Source organism: Lagenorhynchus albirostris, chromosome 1, assembly GCF_949774975.1.
Source record: "Lagenorhynchus albirostris chromosome 1, mLagAlb1.1, whole genome shotgun sequence".
In the NCBI taxonomy this organism is placed as follows: domain Eukaryota; kingdom Metazoa; phylum Chordata; class Mammalia; order Artiodactyla; family Delphinidae; genus Lagenorhynchus; species Lagenorhynchus albirostris.
This window is the reverse complement of record NC_083095.1, coordinates 42821708-42842834: the sequence shown is the minus strand read 5'-3', so window position 1 is coordinate 42842834 and position 21127 is coordinate 42821708. Positions and strand designations below refer to the sequence as shown.

The 21127-nt window shown below is 34.6% G+C and overlaps 1 protein-coding gene across 1 annotated transcript in view; it reads left to right on the top strand.

The window, feature by feature from the left end:
- The window catches only part of ARID4A (AT-rich interaction domain 4A), a 57732-nt gene that overhangs the window by 6843 nt on the left and 29762 nt on the right, over positions 1–21127 (top strand). Inside the window, exons 6-11 of the mRNA XM_060142035.1 lie at positions 7812–7891; positions 7981–8075; positions 9324–9456; positions 12663–12742; positions 14371–14447; positions 14834–15000. Coding sequence (XP_059998018.1) covers positions 7812–7891; positions 7981–8075; positions 9324–9456; positions 12663–12742; positions 14371–14447; positions 14834–15000 — 632 coding nt within the window. The remainder of the gene's footprint in view (positions 1–7811; positions 7892–7980; positions 8076–9323; positions 9457–12662; positions 12743–14370; positions 14448–14833; positions 15001–21127) is intronic.

Genomic DNA, 21127 nt, shown 5'->3' with positions numbered 1-21127 from the left:
ATACAACTTAGTATTGTAAGTCATCAGACTTTTAAACTTTTTCTGGAATTACAATTAAAATTGCATAGTTGCAGTCTTTTATTGTATTGCTGCCTATTCTATATAAGGGTGCTATAGATATTGCCACAGAATTTACAGACTAAAAAAATTTGGGCCAGAGTAGATTCAAGCCTAGGTGATCATAGCTTAATTTTTGATTTTCAGTGCAGTCAGGACTCTCTTAGTAACATCTTTCACGAAAGATATATATGCTGCTAATGTGAATTCATTCTTAACATTTCATGCATAAGCTTATACTGGCTTTAAAAAACTTTACTGTAGTGAGTAGCAACAAGTGTCACAGTGCATGTAAATGAAAACCTAAATGTAGTACCTATATTGTTGCTGTCATTATGTTGATGAGAATAGCAATAATTAAGATTTCCAAGTCTCCTCTCATTACTTTCAGACTACACAGTCCTGTGGATAACATCCAATCGTTGGCTTTACACTGAACATCTATAGCATTATTTGGTTTTTACATTTATGTCTTGGTATAAAAGATATAATTATAGTGTTGTGGTTTCCTTGCAGAAGGTAAAGAAATGACCCTTTAGGTTTATTTTTAGTTTAGTTGATTTGTTGCTTTGGGTAAACATCATTCATCTGTAGTTGATGCTCAAAGCTGTGAAGAACACGCTTTGGTTGAAAATTGTACTTCCTGTGTCTTACTCTGTGGCTTCTATTAGTAGTAGCAATGTGCTGTATGTACCTAATATTTTCTAACCATTTTTATTCTTAGACCTCCTACAAGTTGGTGTTGGTTCACAATAGTGCTATTATTCTGAACTATACATATATACATATATATATATATATATATATATATTTTTTTTTTTTTTTTTTTTTTTTGCGGTACACGGGCCTCTCACTGTTGTGGTCTCTCCCGTTGCGGAGCACAGGCTCCGGACGCGCAGGCTCAGCTGCCATGGCTCACGGGCCCAGCCACTCCGCGGCATGTGGGATCTTCCCAGACCGGGGCACGAACCCCTGTCCCCTGCATCGGCAGGTGGACTCTCAACCACTGCGCCACCAGGGAAGCCCTGAACTATATATTTTTAGGAGGCTTAATTGTGACTGTTGATAGTTGTTAGAGATTTAAAAACTAAGCTTAAAATTAACTGTTAGATTTTAAGTGGATACAATTTTGCTATATTAAACAAAGCAGTGGTAAAAATTACAGGAGTTGATGTGTGCAGAGTCATGGGAAATAATATGATGCATGTTTGAATACTAACATGCATCCTGTTTGGTGCCCAATATCAAGGTTACATTCACAATACTTGTGAAGTTTTCCTGATGTAATGCTTACACTTCTGCAGCAGCAATACTTTTCAGGTTTTCACATTTTGGATTTTCTGCACCCCAGAATAATCCTTCATTTATGAATAGCAATCTCTGTCCTTTACCTGAATGGCACTTTAGTATTGATGAAAACTAGTTGCTACTTAGCATTCTCTGTGGTGATTTTCTTTGATAGACAATAACAGAAGAAATTGTATAATTCTTGTTCTCAAAGAGCTTAGAATCTTAATTGCATATGGTTCATATATTAAGCATTAGTGTACATAAGAATCACTTGGTGCTCATTTGAAAAAAAAAGGATTTGAGGACCCCAAATCTCTCTAATTTAGTAGGTCTGGGATGGCAACCCAAGAATCTTTTTTATAAGCACATTGGCTGAATCTAATGCAGTTAGTACACACTTAGAAAAACAGACCACATTTGTAGAAACAGAGACCAATTAGGGGAGAAGAATCCAAAATACTTAAAATTTTTGCATCTGTTTAATGAGAGACAGTGACCAAAAAATTTTAAGATGTTAAGAGGCACTATTCTCTTAAGTATTAAGAGTATTAACTATTAAGAGGCACTATTCTCTTAAGTATTAAGAGAATTAAGTATATTCTCTTATTCTCTTTATAGTACTCTGCTATAAAGAATGGTTACGTATTGAAGGATGTAGGCCACATAAAGAATGATCCTTATTAAAAGATGGCAAAATAAAATGTGTGATCTCTCACAGGACACGAACTTTCTATAATTTTCTTTAATTGAGTGACTACTTAATTGCTCTTTTCTGGATTTTTTCTTGATTTCTAATTCCTAGCAAAGTGTTATATAGGTAGAATCAGAAAGTATTCAAAGTATTGTTAATGGTCTTGATGTTTTTTGATTTTAAAAGAACTTGAAATTATGTCAGGCTCTTAAAAATGAAACAAAAGGGGATACCATACTGCTGATTTGGATTAAATAGGAGTTATAATTATCAGTGATCAAAAGTTATCTGAGAAACTGTTATTAACTCCTTATATAATATAGGTATTAATTTTTCATATTATAGCTGAATGATCAATTTTGAAAAAGATTATGGATCTAATATAACTCAATTAAAAAAAATCTAATAATACCTTGCCCTCCAGTGTTGAACAACAAATAGCACCAGTTCATGGATTTTTATGTTTTTTGAGACTTTGAAATATTTCCCCTTCCTATCATAAAACAATGCTTCCTAGTAGCTTATTCATTTGGCAGTTCTTTTCCTTGCATTAAAGATAAGGAATCTGTAATGTATGGAAGTATATTGTTATCTGTCCAGCCATTCAGAAGATACCAAAATTGGGATTAGAATTCATATCTCCACTTGAATGTTGCCTTTAATTCCTGACAAATATAACTGTCAGTAAGACATTCTAAAACTGTTCTTCTTTTGCTTTGTTAGAATATAAAAATAACACATGGTATTTGAAAAATAAGAAAAATGTAAAGGAGAAAGTTGCTTTTAATTTAAATAATTTATATATAAATGTACATAAACACATACATCATATATCAAGTTTAACACTAAAATATTTTCGATCATTGATATATTGTGACAAATGCTTTTTAAGTTTCTGGATTTTTTTCATACCTTCTTATTATTTTGCACATCAGTTTGATCAGATCTCATGGAAATTCTAAGTTAAAGGAGTAGAGGAGGGTTACATTAACCTGGTGAATGGACTGACTTTTGTAGAATGTACTGTAGGCTTATAAGGCTTTTAATTTGATTAGAACTGCTTATGACAAATGTTGTTATACCCAGAATCAACCACAAAATGTTTTCAAAGCCAAATGGTTATTCCCCTGACTAGAAAATCATTCATTAAGAAAAAAAGTACTAAGTAACAAATCTATTTAGTCCTGTGATAGGCTTTAACCCATTGTTTAAATAGCCTTCTGTAAGACTTAACATCTCATGATATTTTGTTAACATAATTATACATTTGAATGTTAATTTCTTAAATTTCCAGATTCCTGAAGTTTTTGATCTTAGCTGCTGAGGGGCTTCTATAGTTATCACAGATGATTTTATGAGCAACAGAACTATTGGTTTTACCTAGGGTATGCATATATTTTTAATTTTAAAGTTTTTACTGTATCACGTGAAATGTTTTGTTAATTGTTACCGATATAAGCAGATATAACAATAATACTTATTTTCACCAAGTCAGAATTCTTTTTTTTGTCTGTTTTTTGTTTATTAAGATAAAGTTTGAGGGTTTTAAAAAAATTAATTTTTATTATTGAAATATAGTTGATTTACAGTATTGTGTTAATTTCTGCTGTATAGCAAAGTGATTCAGTTAGACACATGTATACATTCTTTTTAATATTCTTTTCTATTATGGTTTATCGCAGGATATTGAATATAGTTCCCTGTTCTATACAGTAGGACCTTGTTGTTTATCAAGTTAGAATTCTTAAACTCTCTTCCCAGTGTTCATTTTATGCCTCTGTTTCTTACCTGTTTGTTAATTCATTTTGATCCCCCCTTAACTAAATTGTAGCTCATAGATGAACCTTCTAATTCTCAATTTCTTTATCCATAAAAGGAAGATAGTGATTCCGACCCTGTAGAGGCTGCTGTGAGGATTAGGGCATAGTAGAAGCTTAATAAGTAATAGCCAATTATATCTTCGGATAGATAAAGTTAATTTACTGTTGTTATTATCTTATTATTCTCCAGCATCTAACAGTGCTATGATAACAGGTAAATCTTTTGTATTTAGTAGTTAGATTAGATCCCTTTTACTTTTGCTTCTTTGAATTCTAACAGTTTAGGGTCAGGCTTTGTTTCCATTAGCATTATTTTGTCTAGTATGATTAATGTTATAGAGAGAATCTTAGCTTTGTCATTGTCCTCAAATTAGGTTTTAGAATTTATATGTAATATACTAACAGATACAACTTTTGTAGTATCTGCTCTCTTGCACTCAGTGAATGATCTATTCAAATGCCATTTTTGGCAAGTATAAGACATTTCATATCTTATAATTACTAAATCCTTATACTCTGACTTTTTTTCTCTTGGCGTGCTGTAGTATACACCTTGAACCAAAAATAAGCTTAATATACTATACACACACCAGTTAATTATTTCACTCTTATCAAAATGCTGGAGTCAGTGTTCAATGCCTTCAAATTATGTGTTCTTTAAGATGATATTTCTAACATGGAAGTTATAGAGGAAACTTCTTGTTTTTGGCCGCACCGCGTGGCGTGTGAGATCTTAGTTCCCTAACCTGGGATTGAGCCTAGGCTCTTGACAGTTAGAGTGCAGAGTCCTAACCACTGGACTGCCAGGGAATTCCCTAGAGGAAACTTTTTTTTTTCTTGCATTATGCGGGCCTCTCACTGTTGTGGCCTCTCCCATTGCGGAGCACAGGCTCCGGACGCGCAGGCTCAGCGGCCATGGCTCACGGGCCTAGCCGCTCCGCGGCATGTGGGATCTTCCCGAACTGGGGCACGAACCCGTGTCCCCTGCACCGGCAGGCGGACTCACACTGCGCCACCAGGGAAGCCTGAGGAAACTTTTTTTTAATAAATTTATTTAATTTATTTATTTTTGGCTGCGTTGGGTCTTCCTTGCAGTGTGCGGGCTTCTCATTGTGGTGGCTTCTCTTGTTGCGGAGCACGGGCTCTAGGTGCGCGGGTTTCAGTAGTTGTGGCTTGTGGGCTCTAGAGCACAGGCTCAGTAGTTGTGGTGCGTGGGCTTAGTTGCTGCGCGGCATGCGGGATCTTCCCAGCCCAGGGCTCAATTCAGTGTCCCCTGCACTGGCAGGCGGATTCTTAACCACTGTGCCACCAGGGAAGCCCTAGATGGAACTTCTTAATGATTTTGATAATCAGGGATGTCATGATTAAATAGGTCCACTATGTTGTCAAGTTTTCTGTTTGTCTTTCAGAAAATCTTGAGAAGTTATATGGCTCAACAAACTTGTATAAAGTACTCAAATACATACCTTTGTATAGTTTTATGAATTAAAAAAATTCTTAAAAATATTTTTTAAGAGAAACAGAGAAAATTCTGTTTCTCTTTGTTCACTTGAAGTTGGAAGGGGTTTGGTTCCTGTGAAAAAATGTAAAAGGCTTATTTGTACCACAATTGACTTTGGTCCTTACCTTATTTCTAACCATGGTAAAATTGTGTTGAAGTGAGATTAATTTTTTCCTTCAAAAATCTGATATATTTTCAAGGTGAATATTTTAAAAAAACAAGAACTCAGAATGTTAAATTGTTGAAATTTCTCATCAGAGCATTTTGATTTGGGGCTGCCATTGATTAATAATAAAACCTTGTGGAAAAGATTTTGTTGCGTAAATTTGATATTAGTGATGTGTCTTATAGTCTCATTTTCCTTTCTCACATCTCCACCACTTAAATGTGGTGTAGTGTATATGTGCGTGTCCAGTGTCACCGTCTTTGCTATTGTAGGCATTAAGGGAAATTGGAACTTTTAAGTTTTATTCTTTAGCATACTTATGGACATTAATAATAACATGAAAAATTATTTTAAGTTTGGTATGATAATTTCATGATTTTGAATTTTTCAAAGAGCAGTGGTTTATCAGACTCGATGACACCATATAAATCATAATTGTGATACAAATGTTTAAAGCAGTGTTAATCAAGTGTAGATTGGTGATGTAATTGTTGGAGGATGTTGTGTTTTATCCTGTCATTGTGTCTGCAGGTGGTCATTAATTTCTGCATCATTGACAGTGTATAACACAGATGATTTTGCGGAATTATTATGGTTCTTTAAATATGTGCACCAGGAGCTTTTAATATTCTCTGCATTGTCTCCTGCATGTAAGAGAATCTAAACTAGGTGTCTTTAGTCTAAGAGAAGGAACTGACTGAGGTGGATAAATATTGAAGAAGTTGAGTACTCTTACATAGTTAAGTTTCTACCGTGAAAAAAGTTTATGATTCAAAGGCAAAGTTTTTGCTAATAAAGCAGCCCTTTTAAAAAAAATTCAGGATTGTAATTATATAGGTAACAAGGTAAAGATTTTAAGATATTAAATCAAGATAATGTAGAATTTTCCTTTCTTAACATTAATATATTCTGTTAAATTGGAAAAATATTAAAAAATTGAAAAACATGTAGAATTATAAAAATTAGGATTAAATCTTAAAATAATAATCACTTTTGTTTATGTATGCTTTCCTGTGTATGTGCTTTTTCCATAATATATATAAACATTTGTTGATGTGTATATGCATTTTAAGTATCAGAGGTAAGGATTCTGTCTTCTTGTATTTTATTTTTTCAAAATGCTGGGCATCAGGTATCTTCTGAGAAAATTTTCTTTGTGAATATTAGATGGTAAAATCAGAGTACCTTTCTAGAAAATTAAACCTTAAGGAGGGTGGGAGGGAGGGAGACGCAAGAGGGAAGAGATATGGGAACATATGTATATGTATAACTGATTCACTTTGTTATAAAGCAGAAACTAACACACCATTGTAAAGCAATTATACCCCAATAAAGATGTTAAAAAAAACCCTATAAAATTATCAAAATAATATATATAGCTAGATATATGAAGAGCATTGGTGGTAAATTGTTAAATTCCTTGCCCCCATTTTCTTGAAATATTTACACAGTTTCCAAGTAGTATTTCTTTTAAATGTAGTAGAAATAAAAACTTGAGAAAGCTTCTGTGCAATTATGACTTATTTTTTAGAATTAAAAAAATTCTCTTTCTGGTGTTTAAACTTTTATTTCTAAACTTCTTGCATCCTCCTCTAGCAAAAGAAACAAGTTGAATCTTATGACTTTAGAATTTGGCAGCCAGTACTTCTGTTGTATTAGGTTATCATGCAAATAAGTAGAAGCAGTAGAATGAACCAACAGCATTACAAGCAGTCAGGCAGTTTCTGGACATTAGAGATACTCCATTGATAACTGTTGCGAAAAAACCCATAATACTTCTTTTTTTTTTTTTTCTGTACGCGGGCCTCTTAGCGCTGTGGCCTCCCCCGTTGCGGAGCACAGGCTCCGGACGCGCAGGCTCAGCAGCCATGGCTCACGGGCCCAGCCGCTCCGCGGCATGTGGGATCTTCCTGGACCAGGGCACGAACCCGCGCCCCCTGCATCAGCAGGCGGACTCCCAACCACTGCGCACCAGGGAAACCCCTACTTCTTTTTTTTAAACCAGGTTTTTGCTCGTTCTTCTAAAATTAAAGGTAATTTAATATCTGTGCTTTGACTAGGTTGCTCATGGTTTAAGAAGGTCATTCTGTAGTGATAGAGATTGAAAAAGTGAATGGAGACACTTAAGCAGTTTGGGGCAGCCATTAACCTGTGTTTGGTATCTATAGAATGAAAAATGTGTGTAAATTTTAAAAGGTTTTGAAGCGTAACTAACAATGGTTCTTAAGCCCCAGGTAAATAGCAATAAGTGTGCATAAATTCTCTGATATTTTCTGCCTATTGCAGTGTTTGATGATGGTGATGAGAGAACATTGAGACGTACCTCACTATGCTTAAAAGGAGAGAGACATTTTGCTGAGAGTGAGGTAGGGTAACATGGATGGACTTTTTAAATTGAACAACAGCTACTAATGTAGAAGCAAAAAGTGATTTAATTTGTCTGTTTCTTATCCAGACTCTTGACCAGCTTCCATTAACAAATCCAGAGCATTTTGGAACTCCAGTAATTGCAAAGAAGACGAACAGAGGAAGGAGGTCCTCTCTGCCTGTGTGAGTGTTTTCATGTACAGTAACATTACAATTATCACGACATTAAATAAGTGGTTTTTCTACGGTGGTGAAATTTGTTTGGGTGGCCTTTCCACAGCATCTTGTATCCTTGTTTTAGACATTTTACCCTGAGTAGACTTTGTTCTTAATTCTTGGACAAAGTAATAGGAATAATGATCTCAACCCCTTTTTAAAAAAGGCTATTTTTGTTTTGAGTTACTTTGCCAAATTCCTTAATTGATAGGATTATTTTGCTATGTTATGTGCGTATATGTGTTTTCTTAGCCTTCTTATTTCAAAAACATTTCAAGTTTAAAAATTGTAAGAATAATACAATAAACTTTCATATACTCATCATCCAGATTCACTAAATTATTAAAACTTTTTGACACATTTGCTTTATCATTTCCTGTCTTTATATACATATATTATAATTATTTTTTATTTAATAATAATTTTAACTGGCTGAACCATTTAAGAGGAAGTTGCAAGCATCATGACTTCTTACCCCTAAATAGTTTATGTAAGAACAGGGACATTCTCTTACATAATCGAAGTATGGTTATCAAATTCAGAATAGATAACATTGATAGAATGCTATTATCTGACAATATATAATACATATTTCAGATTTTGCCAGTTGTCCCAATAATAGCCTTTATACCATCGCCTGATTCCAGGATTCAATCCAAGATCATGCATTGCATTTAGTTTACGTGGTTCTTAAGTCTCCTTTAATCTAGAAAAGTTCCTCAGCCTTTTTTTGTCTTTTCATGACAGTGACATTTTTGAAGAGTACAGGCCAATTGTTTTGTAGATTTTTCCTCATTGTGGCCTTGTCTGATTGTTTAGTTATCCAGATAGGTTATCTAAAATAAACCTCCTGATGTGTTTGGTGAGATCTTTTCCTAACATGTTGGAGAATTAGAGTTATATTATCTGGAACCTGGCATACATAAAAAGTGGAAGGGCAATCTCTTAAACTGTATTTGGCACAGTGAATGCTTCCTGGTGATATAGGTTTTCTGTCCCAGCCAGTGGTTGGCATGAGAGTCTAAGTCCAGGTCCTCACTGATCTAGTGAAATGGACTCAGAGTTACCATGGACAGCGCAGGACTACCTCTTTAGGGCTAGGGAAGTATCCATTTCTTCAATTCCGACTTGAATGAAGAGGCTACTACCCTGGCGTAATGACTGTATCAAAAATGGTTGATGTTAAGATCATGATAAAGTTATTCTAACTTTTAGTAACGAAGATGAAAAAGAAGACGAAAGTAGTGAAGAGGAAGATGAAGATAAGCGACGTCTCAATGATGAATTATTAGGAAAAGTTGTAAGTGTGGTATCTACATCTGAGAAGAGTGAATGGTATCCTGCTTTGGTAAGTATGGTTTCTTTGCAGAGTTAATTAACCATTTAAAGTATTTGTTTAACATGGATTTTAGGAAAGCATTTAAAATATTTTGAGAGTGTTACACAAATTTAGTTTGGACTTTATTGGAAAATTGAGTAGTCCTACTCAGGTCCCACGTTCTTTACTGTCTTCTTTTGTTATTTCCTTTCTTTAATTCTCTGTAACCAAGTATTTATTGAGATCTTTCAGTTTTTCCTTCAAAATGTGTCCAGTGGTCTGTGTTTACTCTGTTCCCATCACCTTTTTCACCTGATGTATAGTACCTACCACCAGCTTCTGTTAACTTGATGCCTGAATGCTTTCTTTACTAAATTCAGACTTATTTTCTAGAAGTAACTTTTATAGAGAAATTTTAAAACATTGATTTAATCATGATAGTCCCATTCTCAAAAAAAAAAAAAACAAAACCGGCACTGACTCTGCCTAGTGAATCAATTCTGCATTTTTAGATGGGTATCTGTGGTCATCCTTAGCTCTTAGTTTCTCATTTTCAGTGTAAGCTGTCTACTTAGGCTGTTTCTTAACTGCTCCCTATGTAAGACACTTCACTCCTCCAGTCCTTTACCCCTTAAATCAATTAGTATTTACTAAGGATTTGCAGTGACTTCAGCTTTGCTCTAAGCTCCTTAAGAAAAGAAAGAGGTATGAGACATAACACATTGCCCTCAAGGAGTTTACTATACACATCTCAAAGACTGTGTAGTAGTTAAATATTATACAGTAATTTAAAAAACTTTTGGTGCAGACACTGGAATAGGACAAAGAGTTTTAGGGAAAGGAAGGGTATACCTAAGCTTTAGAAATGGCAAATCTTGGGTAGGTTGGTAGAGAAAACTAACCTTTGCTTACTTGGGAAAGGAATGAGAAGGTATGGGCAAGAGAATTACTTCACAAGAGGAATCAATAGTACTTGGTAATACCTATCTCCCCTTTCTCTTCTTCCTACTCCTCTCTTAAATATGTCTTAAGGCTCAGCTCAGGTCCTACCTTTCCTGCAGATTCTCCGCTAACCACTTTAACATAAGTATGCCCCTTCTTCTCTGAGTTTTGATATCACTTATATCTCTAATAATAATTTTGGCACAAAATACCTCCCAAATTAGGTTAGCCTCCTTTAAAGAACTGAGGCCTTTTTTTTTTTTTAGGTTTCTATGTGCATGTAAATACATTACTCAATTCCTATGTAGTAGATTTACTTCACATAGGAAAAGTCTGAAAATCCTTTGAACCTTTCAGTTGTGTAGGCCAACAAGTAAATGGGTTTGGATTCAGAATACTCAGGTCATAATTTGTCAAGAGATTAAAAAAAAAAAAACTTTTATTTACTCAACAGGTTTATCATTTCCCAGGTAATAAAATAAAAGATGAGTAAGAGTCAATGTAAGAATCAATCTTACATTTGATGATTTTAGTGTACTGCAGAGATTAATCCAAGTAACTGTAATATAAAATAGTATACATTCAATATTAGGACTTCTTGTCCTGAGACCTTGCATTTATTTGAAGGAAATCCAAAAAGAAAAAAAATAAAAAGCCTTCATGAAGCTTTTGAGCTGAGCCTTGAAGGATTTAAAGTTAGTTAGCAGAGCTTCACTAGAGAACTTTCTTAGAAGAAACAGAATAAGTAATAGGAAAGAAGGGGGTTTGTTCATGAAACTGTTTGCTCTGGGAACTCATTTTGGCTAAATATTAGATGTGAATGGGGCATAATAGGAAAGAAGACTGGGAAATAATTTGGATTGAGGGCAGAAGGGTCTTTAAAATTTCATCTAAAGAATCTGGACATAGTTCTGCATAGAATTTTGCAGAAGAGTGACATTATTTGAGCTGCATATTTAGGAATGTTAATGACTCAGTGGTATGGTGGATGGATTGTTGTTGAAAGGAGTGGAGGTGATAGGAATCAATTTGGAGGCCATTAGAATGGTTCACAGGTGAGGTAATTAAGCCTTGGGTTCTGTCTACTCATCCTTTAAGACTTACCTTTAGCCTTTGCTGCCACACATTTTCCCTTCCCAGGTCTGGTTAAATCTTCCTCCTAGGTGTTTTTATTGATATTTTATCTTATGCCTAGTTGGTATCACTGTACTTAGCCTTCGTTATGTTTTTTTTGTATATCTTTTTGTATTTACCCTTCCATTTCAGTGTTAGCTCCTTGAGGGCAGACACAACTATATTATTAGTCTAGTAATTATCAGCACCTAACAAACAAAAAAACATTTAATACCATCTGATGTTAAAACAGCTGATACAACTGCCAAGAATTTTTGATTGTCTGGACATAACACTGTTTAATATGATAGTCATGAGCCATGTGTGGCTATTTAAGTTTAAATTGTAACTTAATTAATATTAAATAGAATTAAAAATTCAGTCTCTCAGTTGAACTGGCCACATTTCAGGTGCTCAGCCCCATGTGATTCATTGCTGCTATATTGGTCAGTGCCGACAGAGAACATTTCCATCATTGCCTAAAGTTCTGTGGTTGGTGCTCGATTACCACAGAGGGGCTAATGTTGAGCAGGTACAGTTCAGCAATTTATTAGTAGTCTTTAATGTTTTTTAAATATTAAATTCTATAAAGAATATACAGAGATTGGTTAGTTACAAATGTTAAGACATTTGTTATTTTTAAAAGTTAAGAAATTTAAAAGTTCTTCATTCAGATTTTCTCTGACTTGTTTAAATACTAAAAATTGTACATGCCTTGGTAAGAATGGGAACTTAGGTGCTTATTTTAACCAAATACCCAGATTTCAAAATTGATCCTGATTTAAGTGCATTTAAAAAAAATAATAATATGGCATGTCTTCATCATAGATCATACATTTTGTTTTTTGGACAGTAAATGAGTTGTTATTATTTGGCTTAGAATAAATCCTAATATTTTTAAAGTGGTCACATTATGGTTTATATTTCATTAATTATTCATTTTATTATCTAATGACTGTGTATATTAAATATCTAGAAAGCCAATATGCTAAAGAAAAATTATAAGGCAATCTTTTGTAAGTAAATTTATTATGGTATGGAAGCTGTTGACAATGAACGTATTTCTTGTCAAATATAATCATTTCAAGAAGTTAGGGGATCCAGAATTGTTATTTTAAAAAATATATTCTTTCTTTGAGTAGGGAACGTAGTAATCAATCTGCTTTTATTTTATATTTCAGGTAGTATCTCCCAGTTGTAATGATGATATCACAGTGAAAAAAGACCAATGTTTAATTCGGTCATTTATCGATTCTAAATTGTGAGTAATGAATCACTTAATAGTGTTACATTGGGAGAAAAAAATGGAAATCAAGACTTTATTTTTTAAAATTTAATCATTTCATGAACTGAGAAGTTGTTACCTAATATGTTTTGACTTCTTTGTAATGTAGGTTATTTAAAAAAAAGTTTTTTTTAATAAATTTATTTTATTTTTGGCTGCCTTGGGTCTTCAGTTGCTGTGCGTGGGCTTTCTCCAGTTGCGGCGAGTGGGGGCTACTCATCATTGTGGTGCGCGGGCTTCTCACTGCGGTGGCTTCTCTCGTTGCGGAGCACAGTCTTTAGGCACACAGGCTTCAGTAGTTGCAGCACGCGAGCTCAGTAGCTGTGGCTCGCGGGCTCTAGAGTGCAGGCTCAGTTGCTGTGGCGCATGGGCTTAGTTGCTCCGTGGCATGTGGGATCTTCCCCGACCAGGGCTCGAACCCGTGTCCCCTGCATTGGCAGGCAGATTCTTAACCACTGCACCACCAGGGAAATCCCTAAAATTTTTATATAAAAACTGAACAACAGTATTTGAGAATAATATTTAAAAAGTTTTAAAATAAAGCATAGTATTGATTTTCTTTTTAATTGTAAGAATTCTTTTTTTAATTTATTTTATTTATTTATTTTTGGCTGCGTTGGGTCTTCATTGCTGCGTGCGGGCTTTCTCTAGTTGTGGCGAGCAGGGGCTACTCTTCTTTGCGGTGCTCGGGCTTCTCATTGCGGTTGCTTCTTTTGTTGTGGAGCAAGAGCTCTAGGCGTGCAGACTTCCAGCAGTTGTGGTTTACGGGCTGTAGAGACCAGCCTCAGTTGTTGTGGCGCATGGGCTTAATTGCTCCACGGCATGTGGGATCTTCCCGGACCAGGGCTGGAACCTGTGTCCCCTGCATTGGCAGGCAGATTTTTGACCACTGAGCCATCAGGGAAGCCCTAATTGTAAGAATTCTTTATTTTTATTATGTGTACTATTTCATATTATAAAACATGAAATTTACTTTTAATAGAATTTATATTACTAGAATAATTATTTTGACTTTTTTCTGATTAAATGTCAGATTTTGAACTCCAGTAAAAATTAATTTAAAAAAAGGTCAGAGTTTTAGAAACCTTCCTTCACTTCAACTTTGCTTTGTTTCCAAAAAATGTAAAATTATGTATTCATTGAGTTGTGATTCTCCGTGAAAAATTTGATACCATAATATATCTTACAATGATAAAAGTATTTTAATGTTACCATCTATTAAATTTTTCATACTGAACTGAATAGTAAATTTGAGAAATATGAAAGATCAAAATAGACACTATAAGGAAAATACCATGCTGATATAAATAAACTACCCCATATTGTAGGTAAGACGGTTGCATAAATTGAAATATTACAAATGTGAGGCTCTCAAATTAGTGTGCTTTGAGTATGTGAATCTTTAGAATTAAGATATTAACTTTGCCTATATTACCTCTTGCCCTTTATTAAGGATTAGGATATACATGGTCTTTTTAAAACAATTTATAAGTAAAATAATTTTGATTTTGAGATTTATATTTTCTGTGTGTTAACATGACTCTTTAAGTGATAATTCTTATTTAGTAATGGTTTCCCTCCTATTTATTTTTCTCTATAATTAGTTATTCTATAGCAAGAAAGGATATCAAGGAAGTAGACATTCTCAGTCTACCTGAATCTGAGCTCTCTGCTAAACCAGGTAAAATAAGGATGAATCAATTCATTATTTCATGATGTGACTCTAAATGGCAAATTTAGTGGCAAAAGCAAGACTGAATATTTTCTGGTGCCATTTTAACTGTTTAGAGTTGGTATCCACTCTTCTTTAATGCCTTTTTTTAATATCTAGATAAAGTATTTGACCTTAATTCTTTGTATGTTTTATCACTAACATTTCTGACAGTATTCCCTAGAGAAAAATAAACATTAATATAATATTATAACTTATATGTTCAAATTTACTGTATCATTTTAGAAATGACAGCTGAATTTGAATCCAGATCTTCTGACTCTGAATGTCATGGCTTTGTATTATTCTGTGGTGCTAATTCCATAACAACTGCTGAAGTACATTTTTACTTTTAGGGCTGCAGAAAGCAAGCATCTTCTTAAAAACTAGAGTTGTTCCTGATAATTGGAAAATGGATATAAGTGAAATCCTTGAGTCATCCAGTAGTGATGATGAAGTTGCCCCAGCTGAAGAAAATGATGAGGAGAAGGAAAAGGAGGCCAAAAAGGAAGAAGAAGAAATGGTAGGTGAAATTTCATGTTTGTAACATATGAAAACATTTCAATACTCTAAAAATAATACCTTCATATATTTTCCCTGTGTTTAGATTCTTTATATTATTTGTTGCTGTCTTTTTCTAGCTCAGCTTTATTTGGGGAAGGGGGAGCTTTCTGGCTTTTAGCTTAGTGGGCAAATCAGAACTAATTTTTAGTGGGTAAGAGATTACAAAGAAGAACTTTTCAGGTTAAATGAGCAGCAAGTGCAGACTTTTTTTTTTAATAACATCTTTTCCAAATAACCAAGGAGGAAGGAAATGTAACTTTTAGGTATATTACATGTGTTAACTCATTTAAATTATTTCCAGATGGAGTAACTGTTATTATTCTACTTTAGAGAGAAAAGAGAGGGTCAGAAAGATTAAATAACTTTCCAAAGACGACACAGCTCAAATGTGGAGAGCAGGGATTTGAACATGGGTCTGGTCTGTCTTAACTTTGAAATTTCACCTCTTTCAGACATTTCACAGTATCTCAAGGATAATGAGGATTTAAAAAATCCTATCTAAATGGAAGAATATTTCATTTGGCAGGTGGATAAATCATAGAAAAGATTTAGATTGTATTTTATAGGTGCTAATGGTTTTCTTTGTAATATCACTGTGTTGTTAAGAATGTATATGTAATTGTAGGAAATCATTCATGAAGTACCACATAATTGCTTTCATGAATATTGCTGTCTATTTTTTCAGCAGTGTTTTGTCAAGTGGGATAAACTGTCCAGTATAGTTTTGGTTGTTATGAGGTAAAGGGGCTTCGGGGCAGACAAAGAGAATGAGTTTACTGAAAAAGACCTATTTGAGCATGAAAAATATTTGCTTGGAAAATGTGGAATGTTTGTTTCTGTTTTACATACACAAATAAGAATTTTTGAAACAAAATGAGTGTACTTGTATGTGATATAGGGCATAGGGTGTTTCTTCCCTTTTACTTCCCCTGCAGTATTTGGCTTTTTGCACTCTGAAATCAGAATGGCGGTTCATACTTACAGGCTGCCTACAGAGTTGCCATAGTAACGGGCTGTTGGTTTTAAGTGAGCATGCTCGGAAAGACAGGAAGGTTTTGCAGAGGCTTGGCGGGTTGCCAATGGAGGTTTGCCAGATGCTTTGAAATGGGCTGTCTTTCTTTTCCTTTCATGTAATGTCTGATTTTTATGTGGAAGAGAATGTAAGTAGTGCTGTATAACCCTGCGGATGCTATGCCCTAAGAGGAAAAGCAAATATTGCAAGTCAGACTGAAAAATGTTCAGATACTGTACTGATTAAGTAGAAGGGGAATCTAACCATTTTACATGTGAAAGAAAATGCAGCATATAGGTAAGATTTTTTTTATATATTACCATTTTGATTGCCAGAAATGAGGTTAAATAAGAATTTTAGCTATTGATGATTTGGCTGATATGGTAGGACTCGTAACCAAGCGTAATTGTTTCATGTAAAAGAGACAGTAGGAGTCTATTTTTAGAATATCAGAGGATGAAGGCTATTTTTCTGAAACATAAGATAGAGTTTGAAATGAAAATGACAGTTTGGAAAAATTTTGGGATTTAAAGTCTAAATATTAAATGTGATTTTTGTATTTTATCTGTATTTATTTATAGATTATATGTTTTCAGGGTAAATAGGCCACATTTTCAGGGTGTGAACTGTTGGAGTCTGGTTTTGCTTTTTTTTTTTTTTTTTTTGAATTAACATTGAAACATTGAAGTTAGGATCTTATATTGCCAAATACTGAAATACATAGTCTCTTTATTTTTGCTAATACTTTTGATTTGTATCCCTTTCAAAATGCATTTTCCCTGATCCCCACCCCCCCAAAAAACCTGAAATTTTAAACAAAGAGGGTTAAAAAGGCTGAGTAGTAAGGGTGGAGAGTATGGCTGTAAAATAGTAAGTAGTAAATAGTGGTCTTATTATAGCTATTAATTTTGTAAAAGTCATAATGTTTTGTTTAAGCTGTGAGTAAATGTTAGTAAAAAAGAATGAAGAGCAGAGGCAAGCTCTGTTACCTATTGTTTGCAGGTAGTAAGTAAAAAAATTTAAAAAGGTAAGGACCTTTGTAAGGATAGTATCTTCTTAAAATGTATTACTTAAATTATGAACTGTTAAAATGAAGTGAACCAAGATGCCTTTCATCTACTAAAGAAAGAAAAGCACAATCGCAAAATGTAGTCATTGATTATATGATTATTTAAAACTATTTTTCAGATATTCATTTTCATGCATCTACTTCATTGAATTACCTAATAGAAACTAATTTCCTCTTTTTCTCTGGCTGTACAAGTAGATTTTCTTTAGTGAGATTGGGTTGCTTTAGAAAAAAAAAAATCAGCTGCATTTCTTGCTCTTGGATTTAAGATTTAGATGCTGAATCATTCTAACCTGTCTTGGACAGTAATTTTTTAAAATTTGATATATTGTAAAACTGAAAAGCAGTTTAATCTATATTTAGCAAAGGAAAAAAATGGATATGGTATAAAATGAATTAAAATCTGATAAGCCAGGGCCTACCTGGCTTAGTCATTACAGGCCTTTACTATATAAGTGAGGCTAAGCTGTTATATTTACATTACAGATCATATTCTTCCCAAAATGTAATTATGCTATGCTTTCCATGAGGATTTAATGTTGCTTGACAATGATCAAAAAGATCTTTTATAATATTCTGTAAACCACTGTAACAGTACTTCAGCCAGCCATTTGGTGTTTGTAAATTTTATGCAGTAGAATCATACAAGTGTTAGATACTTCTGCAGTACTAATGGGCAGTGCACATTGTTTTTATATTTGATACTTTGAGTACCCTAACATAGCCTTAATCAGGAGATTTGAGACTTACTGTGGAGGAGCATCTTTTATACTTAATATTATTTTGAATTCCTAAGCATTGGTAGTTCAGGATTTGAGTACAAGAAATATATTTCATACTATTACTGGGTAGGAAGAGACTTGAGAGTCTGACAGGAAGTAGGTCCTACCTATATTGATGACTCTACATTTTAAGTCATTGATAATTATATTGAAAAAGGTTCTGGAGAATATTTTTGTGGGTATTACTTAAATGTCTTTTGTTAGGACATTTTTATATTAGAAAAGATATTACTGAATTTCCTTTTGAGCTTTGAAATTGATTGAAAAGTTCATGTAAACATAAACAATGATGTCAGGTATTCATTTACTCCTGACTTATATTCACTTTGGATGAATGTAGGAGAGTTGTCTAAGGGTAAAATAAATAGGTGAATGTTTAGAAGACTGAATATCAGGTGGGAATTTGACTAGTCTTAGTTCTTTTATCCTTTTGGTTTGCTATAGGTAGGCTTATATGTTGGGCCCTTTCAAAAATCTCTAATTTCATATTTAGTAATGAAAATTAGAATTTAGTGAATTTTTATAAGAAATGCTCTTTTTTTAAAAAATTTTTTGGCCTCTCCTGTTGTGGAGCACAGGCTCCGGACGCGCAGGCTCAGCGGCCATGGCTCATGGGCCCAGCCGCTCCGCGGCATGCGGGATCTTCCCGAACTGGAGCACGAGCCCGTGTCCCCTGCATCGGCAGGCAGACTCTCAACCACTGCACCACCAGGGAAGCCCAAGAAATGCTCTTTTTTGTTTAGAAGTATTGACACCCATTTCTCCAGTCGTTGAACTTCTAGGGATCACTGTTAAATTTAATTCTAGGATTACATTCTCCTATTATAAAAATCATAAGTGCTTGAACTTTTTTTTTTTTTTTTTTTTTTTTTTTTGCGGTATGCGGGCCTCTCACTGTTGTGGCCTCTCCCGCCGCGGAGCACAGGCTCCGGACGCGCAGGCCCAGCGGCCATGGCTCACGGGCCCAGCCGCTGCGCGGCACGCGGGATCCTCCCGGACCAGGGCACGAACCTGCGTCCTCTGCAAAGGCAGGCGGACTCCCAACCACCGCGCCACCAGGGAAGCCCAGTGCTTGAACTTTTTAATTCATCGAAATGTGAGGTTTTTTTTTTAATGTTTAAATCAAGTGTTTTTTGTGTATTTATGCCTTTTTGTAGATCAACCATAAAGGCATTTGTTAGTAATCTTTCAAGATCACTTTGGGTATAAACCTATAGTAAATGCTTGATAACTCAGGAAAATCCTGTTAAGTCAATAAAATTTACAGAAAAATTTAAAGGCAATATTAATATTTTAGGTATATCTAATAACTCCAGCTGCCAATCAGGTGTTTCTAAGCAGACCCTATAAAGCCAACCTTCAATGAATAATTGAGACTTTAGCTTGCATTCAAATGTAATAACTTACCTGCTAAGGTCTTAAAATGTAGCCTGTTAAATAAGCAAGAAATAATGTCCTAATGTCTTTAGCAAAGCCTTTCTTCACAGTGTTAGCATAAGACTCTAACCAAATTAGGATCACCTCATCAGATTAATGAGGATTGCACATTTGTACACACAAATACACCTACATTTTAATGTACTTATAGAAAAAGGTATTTTATAGTTGTGTTAGTAAGACTGATTTTAAAACCTTAGATTTGATAGCATGTGAACCACAGCTTGATGACTGGAAATAAGATATATGTACCTTTTAAAATGGGGGGGGAATTACTAATTTGTTACAGGCAGGTTGTTTGTAAACTGTTCTGTGAAATTATAAAACAGTGTCTTACCACATAATGAATATATTAGGCATGACATGTGGTTTCTGAAATTTTCTGTTTAAGTGTACACAACAGAGAAGAATGGTACCACTCTAAATTTTATGATGAACAAATTTCATTGGGCCTTCGATACTATTGGTCGGTTCTCAGTTTCTATAATCTAATCATTATCTCCTCCATTAAGCCAGCAACGCTAACCCCACTCCACTCACTTTGGAAAGAAACTAGGAGCTTCAAATTGGGAGCCAGCTCTAAACCCCACCTGCCTGCTCTCCTTCCCTTAATGTACAATTGATAGTATGTTGTCCTCTTCTGTAAGATGAGTCCATCTTTTTAGGCTCTGGATCTCATTCCCTTCTTTCTTGTCTTAGACTGTGAAGTATCTCTTTTCTTTCCAGCATCTTTAATCTATTCCTTTGTGTTGTAACCTTCTTACCAGCTTTTAAAAACATGCTTACATCTCTTCCAACCTTCTAGCAACCTGTCCAGATTCCTTCCACCAACCCCTCCACCTTATGGCCAGATTGCTCAGAGGTATATACACCGTTCTATTTCCTGACACTACCACCCTGCCCCCCGTTCACTCTTAATTCACTGTAGTGCATCTTGTACTTCCACCACACCTAAAACAACTGAACTAAGGTCACCAGTGACCTCCAACAAAGTTTTGTGTTAAGTCCAACAAATTTTTGTCATGATTTCATTTGACTCCTTAGTAGGCATTCAGCATCTTTGACATGCCTACCTTCTTAAATCACCTGACATACATGACATTGCATTTTTTTCTGGTTTACTTCGTAACTAAATGATGTAATGACTCCAAATTTATATGTGCATCAAAGATGTCTCTTTCTTAACTCCAGACATTTATATTAAAATTCCAATGAGGATTTCTTCATATTTTGTAAGTCCTCAAACTCTGTATGTGCAAGACTGCACTCATCTTTTCCCCCAAACCTGTCCTTAACCTGTTTGTTCCTAATTCACTTGAATAGAAGCACCATCCACCCAATTACTCAAGCTAGATAAATGGAAGTCGCCTTAATCCTCTCACTCTTGCCTCCCTATCCAATGAGACATCAGATCCTGTCTCTTCTACTTACTTTATAGCTCTCAAATTTGCCCACTTCCTTCAGTTCCTACTCTCTGTCACCTTAGTTCAAGCCACTCTTCTCTTTCACCTAGCTAGACTGGTGCAGTAGCAACTTGTTCTTTCCATGTCCATGCTTTCCCTACTCCAGTCTGTTCCTCTGTACTGCATCGAAGTAGGTTTTTTAAAACTAGAAATATAAAAATGAGATTCCTCTTGGAATAAATTAATTTTGGGGCACAAAAATAAAAATAAATACCAGTCATTGACAATAAAACTGACTAAAATCAGCATGTCTTTAACTTCATGGAATTTATTGAGCACTTATAACATGTTGAAACTTTGAGGACAACAAACATGAATAACCT